The sequence below is a fragment of the Rhipicephalus microplus genome, chromosome 4 (assembly GCF_043290135.1).
Source record: "Rhipicephalus microplus isolate Deutch F79 chromosome 4, USDA_Rmic, whole genome shotgun sequence".
Taxonomy (NCBI): Eukaryota; Metazoa; Arthropoda; class Arachnida; order Ixodida; family Ixodidae; genus Rhipicephalus; species Rhipicephalus microplus.
The window spans coordinates 187,728,811-187,742,627 of NC_134703.1; the positions used below are offsets into that span (position 1 = coordinate 187,728,811).

The 13,817-nt window shown below is 42.0% G+C and overlaps 1 protein-coding gene across 2 annotated transcripts in view; it reads left to right on the forward strand.

Moving 5' to 3' along the window:
* LOC119172558 (LHFPL tetraspan subfamily member 2a protein) overlaps positions 1-11,619 on the forward strand; it is a 161,243-nt gene extending 149,624 nt beyond the window's left edge. For both annotated transcript variants that reach the window (XM_037423715.2, XM_075893882.1), the window contains 3 exons: positions 2,797-3,048; positions 6,609-6,722; positions 8,013-11,619. In XM_037423715.2, coding sequence (XP_037279612.1) covers positions 2,797-3,048; positions 6,609-6,722; positions 8,013-8,155 — 509 coding nt within the window. In that variant the 3' untranslated portion in view covers positions 8,156-11,619. The remainder of the gene's footprint in view (positions 1-2,796; positions 3,049-6,608; positions 6,723-8,012) is intronic.
* Positions 11,620-13,817: the final 2,198 nt, after the last annotated feature.

Here is a 13,817-nt window from a genome sequence, read left to right on the forward strand (position 1 = left end):
AGATCACATGAATTAGATTTTCTTCCAACAGCTAGTCCACTCCACTAACGAGAGAGAGAATAGGTTGAGAGGAAGCAGGGAAGTCAATCAGAATTGTAGCATCCGGTTTGCTACCCCTCAATAAGGGGAGGGGGAAAAGAGATGGGGGAAGAAAAGTGGGGAGAAAAGTAGACGAAAAAAGAAAGAGCGGGGGTGCTTTAGCACATTTAATAGGCCAATAGGCTGCTAAGAAAATTTTCACTCAGGATGGTAGCTACTCTGGTGCCTATACAAACTCCCAACTTCGGCACAAAAAGTTCGTTGTACCATCCTACAAAGCCTGAGGTAGCAGGTGAACTGCTCCAAATTCCTTCCCGTTAAAACGCCACACTTTGTTCTAAAAGTCATTTTATCATTTCTATCAGTGATGCATAGTCATTTTGTCAGTAAAGAACATTAGCAATATGAACAGTTTATCCATAACATGCACCAGGGTTATTCTTTTTCAAGACATCGTTTCTTTGAGTTGTGGTTTTATTTTGCACTTTCTTCTGAAGGGGTCTGCCCTATGCACAGCTGGCCCAAAAACTTAGCTAATGTACCAGCCGCACACAGTCGTACTGTGCACGATTAACGTCCCCTTCCCCTAGCTTGAGTCGTCATAGATATGATGGGTTCGGGCGAATAAGGCAACATGTTAGGTCAACAAAACAACACTTTTTACTACGTTAGTAAATGCTGCATAGAGGGACAGTCCTCTCTATGAAGATAACAAAGGGTAGGATTACACCTTTTGTCGGTGATCGCCTTAACTCGCAGGGAAATCTGGAGGTTGTCATCCCTGTCCGGTGCCTGGTGCCAGAGAGCGTCTCGCTGTCGGCACCCTCATTTAGACCAACCTCCCGGTTTCTCTCTCCCCAACAAGGGTTGCTTTCCTCGCCGAGAGAAACTAACCTGTTTCGCGAGCCGGGAAAGAGGGGATACCGCTCGCTGGCCACAAGGTGAACGGCCCTTCGAAAGAGGCTTCATTGTTTCAGTCTCGAAGGGACCGACGCGTCCTCACAACTAGGCAGCTGCGCTGCTGCAAAAGGGAAAGGAAGCTTGGGTGTGCGTGCTTCCGAACACTTCAAATACGAATATGCACCGACTCGCCCAGCTGTCTCTGCTGGTTGAAAATTCAGGAGGCCTTGTCTTACAAAGAAAACGGAGGCCAGAGAAGCTTTGCATCTGCGTGCCCGATTTTTCTTTGCGTCTGTTTTTTTTTTTTTTCAACATATTTGCGCAGCACAAGAAAACGAGTACTAGTTGCAGCGTAACCATGGTAGGAAGAAACTTGCTGGTGTCCCACAACTTTCAACAATTTGAACCAACAATCTTCAAAACACGTCAAATGCTATAAAATTTGGGCTACAACAGATGGAGCTTCCTTGTGCGATTCCATAGGGTATTTATGTGTTTTTAATGCCTGGAAGTGTTAGCCAGCATCACTTACAGCCAACGTGGCAATGTGGAACACTTTCTTGCCAGAGTGCACCTTGTGGCACATCATTTTTCACAAGGTGGCAACTGACCAATAAAGCTTTTCATGCTATCTAGGCTATCAAGTCTACTGGGATTGTGTCTTCGTTAAGAAAGCGAGAAAAATGAGAATAGCTTGAGCAGCTTTTTCTGTTACTACTAACAAAACCGAGGCAATAGGGGGCATTATATATATTTTTTTTCTAATGACAGTCATGTCGCAGTATAATGATTTTAACATACCATAAATTTAAATGAATGAACGTTGACAAATATCACAATTTTTATTGGTAAGATAAGAACCCACAAGCTTTCTTTCAATAATTTTCATTCAGCTGTTGTCAAAATAGTTATTGTGCAATTAAAAAAACAGGTATTGTCCACTATGCTTTCCTTGGCCTAATTGTATTCATTTCTCTAGTTGTGTTTAACAAAGAAACAAGCTCCTCAAGCTATTCGCCTTCTTTCGTAGTTATTGTAATGTTTTTGCACTGTTTTTATTAACAAAATTATCCAAACAGACTCAGTCCTAGACCTTGTAAAGGATATTAGTGGTACCTGCTCTGGTCTCTTAGTTTATCAAAATGACCAATATTTAAGGGGGTGTGATAGGTTCAAATTCACATCCTTGATTAGCAATCCACACTAGTGATGAACTGTTAGAGTATTTAATAAAATGGATGCTGGTGGAAGGTCAATGCAATTGATGATGCTGTAAGTAAATTCTGAAATTTACAAGCACACACTAGGACTATATACAGAGTTCTTTCCTGCAGCAAAATTGCGATTCGGCCTAGTTGGAACATATTTATCTTGAAATGTTTGCGCAACACGGGGAGGGGACACAGAAGAGAACACAAAAATGGGTGCAGTCTAACAACTGCATGGTTTATTTTTCAAAAACATTCACTTAATATCCTTTGGATCCATGCACTCTGGTCACCTAAAAAACATTTGCACTGCACACATATCACAACTAATGATCACAAATTCATTGAACAATTGACATGAGCGAAATTTCTTTCACCAGTAAGGCTACTGAAGGGTGGCTAACACACTTAATTTTCTGCTTTTCTGGGCTAACACACCCATGTTTCTGCTTGTTCTTTCCTGCAGTCCACGTAATATAGGTTGGTGACTGAACAAATGAGCACATGCTGCCGAACGAGTGAAAGCAGCAGTTTTGAGAGCTGACATAACCTTGATTTCTAAATGATTCTATATAGTTTGCCCTATCATTTTGCCAGGAAAATGTTACGCTCTCACGTGTTAGCTGACTAATGTGTCTTGTATCTGCAGGCCTGTACAATAGGTGCGTGAAGCTGCACCAGATCGACGAGCTATTCACGGACAACTGTGCGCCATTTGTGACGTCACTGTCAATGCCGTCAGACGAGTTCCCCAGCCCGTGGAAAGCTTCGCTGGCATTCTTCGCTATTGGCCTCGTGCTGATGGCGATGACAGTGCTGTCTGCCGTGCTCGGCTGCTGTGTCCAGAGCGTGCTGAAGAAGAGCATCTTCACCGTGTCGGGCACTGTGCAGGCCGTCGCTGGTAAGACCGTCATAGGCTTCACAAACAAAACGGATACTTTGTAGATGCAAAGCAGCTCTTTGACTCACGTGCGCAATGCTGCACGTATGTGCGTACAAACGCGCCGCAACGCGTTCCTCTCGCCGCAGGTGTTGGAGCGGTGCCAAATAGGTCACACCGCAGCTGCACATTGATGTCACACTTCCCTCACAGGTGCACGTCAACCTCACTTTCTTGCTCACATGCAGCACGCTCGCCGCAGCGCCCACAGCATCCGGCTCCTCCGTCCGCTCTCAACACACTCCTCATTTCACCCTCTCCACCATCCACTAGGCTGTGCCGCACGTAAAGCAGAAGCCCTCTTTCGGCGCGTTTATCTGCCATGAAACTTACGTGACACCCAACCCGCCTCCCATGTTTTTTGCGTTTCAAGCAAACGTTTACTGTAGTAAACGCTGCACGGAGTTTCGCTCCGAACCATTCTTCCATCACCTGCGTCGACGCCCATTTCAACCCGGTCCACGCCGTGTGCACTGCTGCTGCTTCGCATCCCATCACGTTTTCCTTCGGAGAGATGATTCATAATTTTTGCCTGGCTTGATGGTTCCAAGGCATGTTTGTAATTGAAACTGTATGTGCACATCTGAGATGAAAGCCACTACTTCCTCAGTTTCACAGTAGCAACATGCTAAAACCAAGGTTAACTCTGATGAAGTTGAGTCCAGCAACCATTCCTGAATGTAAAGCATGGTGCTTTAACTAGATTAATTACCTCTGGGAGTATTATTCATATTGTCTTTTAGTAAAAATTCAAGTCAGTTTGGTCTAGACCCCGCCTTTTTCACTGCTGCTATCATCCACTTCAAAGGGCTCATCGCTTCCATCCAATACTACGTTTTTTACTTCATTAATCTTCAGAGCAGCTTCAGACTGGAGCCGCCTGCCCTGTGACATCATCACAATTGCCTCATTATTTAGTATTCAAGAATGCATCACTGATCATCTGCTGTATGAATGAAATTTTCACTTTTCACTGTCTGTCTGTTATTTGTAATCTCACCTATAATATCACACCCCTTTAGTGGGTGTCTTTAAAAAAATAAAACTGATCTGCATTATCACAAACAGTAAACACAGCCATTAAAGTGAATTTCGAATGCCATTAATGATTGACAAAAAGGTCTACTACGTAGCTTCTACAGCAAAATCATGCATCTTGATCACTGTGTTTCATTCATTAAAAACTTTTTATGGCAAGAAATATGAGGAGATAGCGATTACTTCTATTTACGATGAAGAGCCTCCATCATTTGACTGTTATATATTTATAGTAAATTTTTCACATTCTTAAAAGTCTCTTCTGTTATGCGAATCAACTGTAAAGTGGCTAGGCCTCTGAATAATTTTCGGGTGTGCCGATGGTTATGTAGTCCTCTTCCAAGGTTAATACACACTCTGATGCCATTGCACATTACACGCATGATTATGTGCACTTTTTCTACAGGTGCCGCTTCTCCTGTAATCTAATATGCTTCAAAAATCAGACATGCTGCTACGCACGTTGGTAGTCTCATTTTCATGTATTCGTGTTACAATCACAAAACATTGTTATCCATGCTCAGTGCAGACAGCGCTGTAATGTTTGAGAAACTTCTCAGTTGTCTGAGATCATTTTGTGATGTTTACACATAGGATGCAAGTAGTCTAGTTTTTTCAAGAGCTTTCGCAAAAGCTAGTGATAATGCTAGACCCTTCTATGCCGCATGTATAAATACCGACGCGCCTTGACGCAGAGCAGTTCACTTGACGGCCAATGCTGTTCTCGTCATTGCCAGTGTACACCTTGAATTGCCTGTGCTTGGTCCTTTCATTTTCCAGGCATAGGACCGTCCTAATTAAGAGTTTCATCTTCAACACATTCACTGCTGCCTTCGTCAACGTCATGACAATAGCATCTAAACTTTTTTCTCAAATGGTACAATTGTTTGCCACGCGATAGGCCTACTTTTGAAATTGCCTTCTATAGATGCAAAAATTATTTGCATTCTCACTTTGAGTGGGACCGCAAAGGAGTTTTAACATCAGCCTCCATGCTCATCATTGCTTCATGTCCATACAACAACTTGCCCGTGTATAGGCATGGGAGGTTTCTATGCTTTCTCGGTCAGGAAAAGTGAATAATATTACCAAATGTTTTCTCAAACAGTACAGACCCAGAAATGTGATATTGTTGCAAAGTTTAGGAAGCTGCAGTAATAGCTGCATGTTCCTCTTAATTTTCAAGAACAAGAAACGTGTTCATGTGTCAATGTTACTCGCATATATGTTCAACAGTGTGATAGGGTGGTCAGGGGGCTCCTGAACCCCCTTGTGTTAAGGCCAGGCAGGGACACCCCTTGAGAGTGTCCCTGCTTGAGATATAGCCTTCTAGCATCACAACTTGCTTGGCAGTTAAATAACTTTTCCTGAAACCAGCCCTGAAATCAGAAGCCCTTCAGACAGGCTGCTAGTATTTATTATGCTAGTCAATAGGCAGAGTATATAAGAAATTTCTGATCATCTACCACTATTTCTTTATGTCAACAGTTTGATGGAAACTACTGACAACAAAACATTAATGTGATTACTAAACTAGGCAGATACTTATTTTAAAACTTGCCCTAGAATATAAACATGCTTTACAAGCAAGTTACAGTGGAAAGCAATTTCTAATAGGTACATATGATGGGGAACGGAAATGAAGGGCGAAGTTAAAGAAAGACACTGCATTTCTATGTGACAGAAATAAGTGCGAGCAGTTTCCCTTGATGATTTAACCCGAACGACATACTAAAAATATGCTAGAGCCCCACTTACGAGCTACACTTGAAAACTAGTGCACCAACGTACCTTTTTACTATTAGTAGCTCAGTACTGTTAAATTGAGCTCTCTGAACTGTTGCTGGGGCCAATGCTCACTTTTTATTCTATTTTTTAGACCATGATTTTAATTTTACTATAATAAAATCAAAACTTGCAATTTTAGAAATAATGTGGCCACCATGGCAAGGTGTGTGTCTTCTCATTACCTCATAAAGCAGATTGCTGCTATCAGTCGACAGCTAGTGCCACCACATGCTAGTGCCACATTCCACAATGTGCTAAAATCGCACAGTAACAACACTAGCATGCACTGTAGTCGCACCAGAAATAAACGAACAGGTTTCACGAAGCGTGCTTGAGTTTATGTCGTATGCTAACGTAGCTTTCCTCTTCTGTGTTATCCATTCCTGTGTAGCTTGCAGCTCTCTTGTTGGAACGAAAAAAAAGAGAAATTTATTATAGTGTGCGGCGAATCCCCGTGACTCCTCTTGTACATGAAAAATTTGAAATATCTTTTGTGACAACCAATTCGTGAAGCAATGAACTCTGACACAGGCTATTCAATTATATATAAAAGCTGGTTCATGAACACCTTAAATATTGTTTTAATAAGATTGCAAGTCAGTTTATGTACATACTTATATGCATGTATAGTATTTATGTATGTATGTGTGTGAAAGCATGTGCCCATGTATTCATATGAGTGATGGCTAATGCAGGTTTGATGTTCCTGCTTGGGCTGCTGCTGTACCCAGCTGGCTGGGGCACTCGGAGAGTGCACACAGTGTGCGGGCCTCACTCGGAGCCTTTTATGCTCGGTGGATGCTCTTTAGGTGAGCCTAGCCGTAGTGAAGGTTCATTTTCTGTCATGTAAACACATTCCATCTAGCTCGTTTTTCAAATCTGTCACAGACTAGATCATCAGTGAGTCTCATATGACAGTGAGTCCCAAAATTGCTACATTTCAACTGTTCATTCTCACAGAAGCAGTCACTTGAGCCAAGTGTATTTTTACTTGCCTTGAAACATGTCTCATTGCACCCACGCCTACTTCATTAATTTTTTTCTCATCTCAAATCATTTGGTTCTTTAGCCACAGCCTGAAGGCAAGAGGCCATTTTAACAAATGGTCATGAATGTTTTCCCCACTTTTGATAATACTCTGGATTTACCTTTCTGAACATCGCAAACAAACCGTAAAGAAGTTTCACAAATGGCTAACAAGCTGCTGCGCATAGCCTCATACACCCTCAACGTCATAAAGTGATGAGATATAGGCCCACCTATTTATTCCCGTTCAACGCGTGATCATTAGTAGGCAACACAACCTAGCACCATTTTTTTGTTTACTTTGGTTTGCCAGTAGCACAGTTTAATATATTTATGCCATTATAGACATACTAATGAAGTTATTTAATCATTCTTGTTTATTCTGTAGATGTTCCAATAGTGTAGTTCTCTCAGACAGACATTGACCCAGCTTTTTTGTGTTGCTATAAAGTGCTATACATATTCTACCTTGTAAATATACCAGTGCTACAGTGCAGCAGCTTTGCGGCCTTTTTTCACCACCCCCTGTTTCTCTAAAAGATGAAACAAAGTCTGAGCTTATTTTATTTACTATCTCTGTGCACAAAAATATTATATTGTGTGCACTAATATGTTCTATTTTGTTGCGTGTGTTAATATTGCTACGTTGATTTATGGCTTTCTTTTGGTGTATTCATGTTTTATCTGCAAAAACTGTTTGCAACGCTCGGTGCAGGGCATGCCACAATGCCTTAGAAGCTTCACGGTTGTCTGAGCTCTCTTTGTTGAGATTGTGCGCAGGACACGAACAGTCAAGAGATAATGCGAGCACCAGCGATAACCATGGCTACTGCAGAAAACACATGTTGCACCAGTGATAAGTTTTACCGACAGCCACCGCTTTCATTCGTCGCTGTCAGTGTAGAGTGTATATTGTTGTAGTTTGAGTTTTATTTTTTCTGTGCGCAAGTTGGCCTATATGAAAAGCTTAGTCTTGCCCAAGCCAACTGCCACCTTCATTCATATTGCAACCTTGTCGCAACGTATTCTGTTATTCTCGCGTGTGTGGACGTTTCACATGCTCTCTCTTTCAGGCTGGGCATTCTACCTGGCCATCGGATCTACCCTCGTCACATTTGTCTGTTCGGTACTGTCAGTCCAAGCTGAGGTCTCCACGTCGAGCGACAAAGTGCAGGACGAAATCCTCGAAGGGAAGAGCCTCATCTGCCTGGTGTAGCCATGACATCTTGTGCCGCACTTGCGGCCTCTGTCGGAAAAACAGACTGCACCGTCCCACTTGTGGCCCATCGTTGTTTACACTCTGTCTGAAAGTGAACGCCTGTTATTTTTTAGCGAATGGCTGTAGCGCTTGCATACCAGTTGTTCACTTGTAAGCATGGAAAAAAAAAGCTGCTATCTTTTCCTCGGTCTTCAGAAAAAAGGATCCGGCATTTTACGTATTTTTTTGTGCAGATGACCAACCCTAGCATATAAAATTGATACAAACAGCCACAACTCTCATAATGCTTCTCTTAGATTATTCAAATTCATTGAAGTAAATTAAGCAACTAACGAACTTGAAGTTTGCATGTTTAAAGAGAAGCTGTCACTGAAGCCTTGGTCATTATAGCAGAAGCATATAGATAAACCTGCATTGTTTGTTGTTCTTTGTTGCATAACATTTTTTAATAGTCATGTTTCTCTTGCGACAGTTGCAGTCGACTCTACCCACACACCAGCTGCTTCAGTGCAGCGAGCGTTGTTATGCAGCGCCTCACCTTAATGCGTCACCCAAGAACAGTGTGGAAAATCAATACGACTGAATCTGCACTCCAGTTACATGAGTAACCACTTCTTAAAAGTGAATTTTAATGAGGCTGTAGGCACAAAAATGCAACATTCACAAGCTTCACGCAATTTTGTAAAAATGCTGCCCACAAATTGTCATTGTGTACTCTAGGACATAAATCAATGCACTCATTTGTTTAAGTTGCTGATAAAGAAATACTTTCCTGGTTATATGTGCATGAAACACAACATTTCTGTTAATTTTTAAGCTGTTTACTTTTGAGGAACTCCCACAACTATGTACGTGGGAGTTAATTTTGTCGTTAATGCTAGCTGTACCTGTCGCAAGAGATTTCTCGTACCTGGTATAGATGTAGCGATCGAACTAAGGGATGTTGCTTGATTTTCTGTGCCGCTACGAATGTTAACATTTTCACAAAAAAAAAAAACGATGCGGAATCGCGGATTATTGCACACTATGTGCAGTAATGCAGCATAGTTTGCATTTCAGCACGAGCAGCTACATTACAGTGCATTTTTTCGCATTATTAATGTAACGTTTATAGAGCGACTGCAATGCGAGGATGTTGATCAGCGTTCATCGTACGTAGTTTACTCTCATCTGACTAGCTGTGAAGGAGCGTGTTTTCTTGCAACTCGCTTGAATTAAGTAATTTTTTATGTTGATGCGACTTTTCTTGTTTTCCGGACGCTAGTGAATTGAGCAGTGCAGTAGCGCTTGTATTTTTGACAATGCTTCAAAGCGCTTACTTGTGTGAAAGTCTCATGCTAAATCACTAGCTCGTTCTCCGCGACCCTTCAGATGGAGTGTTTCAAGTAAAAACAATTGTTCACTAGTGTTTCAAGGTGTGGTCACATCGCTTTTGTGTGGATGTAAGAAGCACATATCATGTGGGAGCCTTAACGTAAACATGTGTTCATAGAAATGTAGTGGCGATTTTTTTATTTGACGTCTGAATGAGTAATGTGCTTGGGTTCATGTTTTTGGTCACTCAGCCCATTCTTTGACATGGACACTTAAGAAGTAGAACTACAAGCGAGCCATTCAGTAATGCGTGGCCTAAAGTGACACAAGCACTTTAAGAGGCCGTGGCAACATTGTATAAAGTCTTCCAAATCCAAGCTGCGGAGCAGACAGCTGTGGTGTTGTGCCGAAGAACAAATCATTACTCGTTTTATGTATTGTTCTACTTGCACCTGTTGAATGAGTGTTAGTTTTCATGACACATTGTTTAAAAAAAACACAGCTGTTGCTAACCGGCACAAAATTTGAAAGGTTTGATTGTGAAAGAGCTATGTATGTAGCAGTCCAGGAAATCCTTGAATTTGAAATAAAGTCATCATCCTTCTTTTTAAAGTTACCAATGAAAGCCGAAGGAGGGACAAAGAGCTTTACGTAGCTGCTTGAAAACACTTGCACACTTACATGAGCGAGCAGCTTTAAGTTACTATCTTATATAGAGATGTACGTTGTTAAGAATCTCATGTGCACTTGTAAAAATGAAGGCATAAAAATGGAAGAGCTGCCTTATATGCTGTGAAGACTGAAGAAACGGTAGGGCTAGTGGCGTTCCCCTCCTTCTCACCCTCGCCCCCTTTCCTCCCTGCTGTGGGCAGCCTCCCTGGTTTCTCTTTCCTCTATTTCTTGTTTTCTTTATGCCTTTCTCTTCTACCTCTCACCCACTCGAGCTATCGCATCTCATGCCAGACAAATTGGCGCAGCATGACAGTGTGCATTGGGCATACATTTTCGGTACGCAAAGACGGAAAAGATAATGTAGAGAGCAAATATCGGGCGAGTTATTATTGCATGGCAAGCACAAAGCACAGCTCAGCAAGATGTTTTCACCACACACCATAGATTATTTCTGCAAGCGCAGGCATCTGTGCTGTTAAAAACGAAAATGTTGCCCATGAGTCGCGAAGCTATCTTGACACAGCTCTGTCGCACGTCGTGGCTGCTCCATAGTTTTTAAGGCACACAAGCTAATACTAAACTGAAAATTTCACTTGTCCATGGAGCTAGAAGACTTAGAAACATCACTAATGCAACAGTAGGCTAAATACGTTAACAATGTCTCTGCCTTTCTCTAGTGCGACTGCATGCAATTTTCTTTCGTGCCAAAACTTCCTGCCAAGTACGTCGCTAAAAGTTGTGACAGTTGCACAGCAATTCATTTGTATTACCAAAGTTGCTAGATTTGAAACGTGTTTTCTTTCACGTCACTGCAGCAGACACTAGCAATCACTCTAGTCTAGTTTAACATATGTTAAGTTGTGATTTGTGCGGTTTGTTCGAACCTTTGGGCTAAAGTTGCAAAACAAGATGCAACTATCAAAACGTTAATAATTTACAGATTAGAGCCAACAAAGAAAATTTATTTGGACAGTCAGTGGTGTATGTCACTTGTATGTGACTGCATCAGAACAGTTTCATATGTGTATGAAAATGTGCGGAGATTACTTTGAATACCTTCATTTAGCCTCGTGCAATTTTTGGTCTTGCTGAAATCTTGGCTAAAGTGCACCAGTGCATGTTCAGAAAGATGACCAAAGGGCATCTCAACCACCTTTAATCGAGCGAAAGACTAGCCCCTGTTGTACTATCCTTTATGTGACCTTAAAGACATTCATTAAGAAAATGGTTCTTTACACATTGTCGTTTTGTGGTTGAAGAGATGAAAAAAAAGGGGGGGGAATGCTTGAATGTGACGTGAAACTATGTGCTGTGCAAACAAGCTACACGTCCCACGCACCCTTGCAAGTTGGACTGTTGTTTATCACCTGTTTTATGAATAGTGCAAGATCTTTTTGTGCTTGCTTGTCTGATGACAGAACTGTTGTATTTTGAATATAAAAGATGTAAAAAAAAATTGTGCATTTACATCACTGCATTTGTCTCTTGGTATTTTCTTGCAAAAAAACAATTGTGGCTTTTTTTTTTTTTTGATGCCAGAATTTGGTGTGTCTGGCTGTTTGTACATTTGTCTGTCCGCAGTGACGGTCCCCCTAACGGCACCAAACGTTACGTCAAACGGCCAACCCCATCTACAGCGCCCACCAATATTGCTCAAGTTTCAGCTTTCATAATTGTGCGATTGTCAATTAAAAAGCAATTATTGCACATATCTTAGGCACCACAACAACACTTCGACGTTTTGTATGTGTGCCTTCATACTAGAGAAGTCACACACAAGTAGTTCTAAGGACTGTAGCATTTATCATGCTGCGCTGACAGTGCAACGCAATGCTCAAAAAGGCAAGTGTTTCCAACGCTTTGCTAAGACGACACACGGTGGTGGCACCTGCCGTCGCTTTGCGTTCTACATCTTATCGCCTCCGAGACAGGCATGCATCTTTCTTCGCGGGCGCGCATGCCTCCCTTCGTTTTCGAAGTTAACTGCCAGATGGCGCTCGTGTCTAATGTGCCTCGATGTGCTCATTCGTCTTTGCTGCACGGATCGAGACTCTCTAACCCAGCACTTCCAGAATACAATTCACCGATTTTCTCGCGCAAAACATCAAATAAACATTTTGTTCACTCTCTCCACATGCAAGACTTTAGTCTTTTGACGACATTTACAGCGAAACATGCAGATACCCGGCCAATTTTTTTTTTTTGCTAAAAAAAACAAGCTCAATCTAACTGAAACTGAGAAAAATGCAGTTTGCTACTGACAATATGGTCGGGCCTGTGCCAACTGTTTTTTGGCAGTGTGCTTCTGTCACCAAAATCCCATTAGGGGTAAAATTGTCATTTGACTCTTATAGATTATAACATTCCATGTGAGCTTGGATTAGCTTGTACAAAACGTATCATTCACAGCGAATGAATGATATGGCAACGTTTTGCGACAAAACTAACACCATGTTTGTGGTTTGTCAGTTCCGTCCTTTGTTGGATAAGCATAAGGATAACAACTAGACTCGTACAGCAAGTGGTTTTTTTATGCAAAAGGTGCTCCATTTCAGAGAGTCAGCAGCATGTTCTCGTTCTTCACGTCTATCAAAAACCATCACAAATGCTTCGGCTCCTCTTCTTTTTCTTATATCATCTTATGCTGACCTGCTTCAGGTAACATTTTCAAGGAATAGATGGCTGCCCAATAATCTTCCAGTTGTGTTCTAGTATTACCGTGGTGCAAAAGAAGAACATGATACTGTAGAACGAAACTTGAAAGTAAATGGGCGGAAAGAAAGTCAGCCCCTTGTTCTTTCTGATCAAGTTTTGCCTTACAGCATTGCATGTTTCAGTAAGGAGCAACTCACCCAATAAAACCTCATTGCAGAAAAAAAGAATGATAGCACAGTAGCTAGGACATACGTCCGACGTCACCGCATTGGTTGTTTTGGTCACGATTGGTGACACAACACTGCATTAGTGAATATGGTTCAGTACGATTCTAACGAGTGCAAGATTTGTATTACTTCTGATTTGAAGTGGTACACAAAGTTTCACGGCTGACATAGCTTGCTGAGTCGATTCCCGTGAACATTCGTTTATTATCTGCAAAATATCAACATCAAAAATAGCTTGGAAAGTAATATAATTTAATTTTGAAATTTGCGTGAGCGCTAGGCTCCATCGTGCCATTGCCACCCTCGAAGAGGACCCTTTGGGGACCACCTGCTTCCCTCACGTCACCACGCTGCAGTCATTAAAACAAGTGATGATGACGTCATAGCCATTATTTTTGTTTTTACATGTTTGTTTCCGTAGTCTATACTTCTCGACGTCTGGTCGTGAGAGCATGGCTGTGGCGCACGCTTTAAGAGTTTGGTGTTTGGCGACAGTGCAGTCTCGTTTATCATTCGAAAAGACACAGTTCTGTGTGCTGACGTGGTCGAGAGCTGCACACGCTAGGTGGCGATAGTTGCACACGGCGGGCTGCAGATAGAGTAACTAGAAAGGTTTTTCTAGTGTCGTGAATGCGTGCTTTCCACAGCAGCGGTGGACTTGGTCCGACTCCCATTTGTGTCATGCAGCTGTGACAAGTTGAGTAATACAACTGGGGGCAGCACTGAACAGCCATATGGGACGTGCGAATTGTTGATTATTAGCAACGTGCATCAGTGTTGCCGAAAGGGCA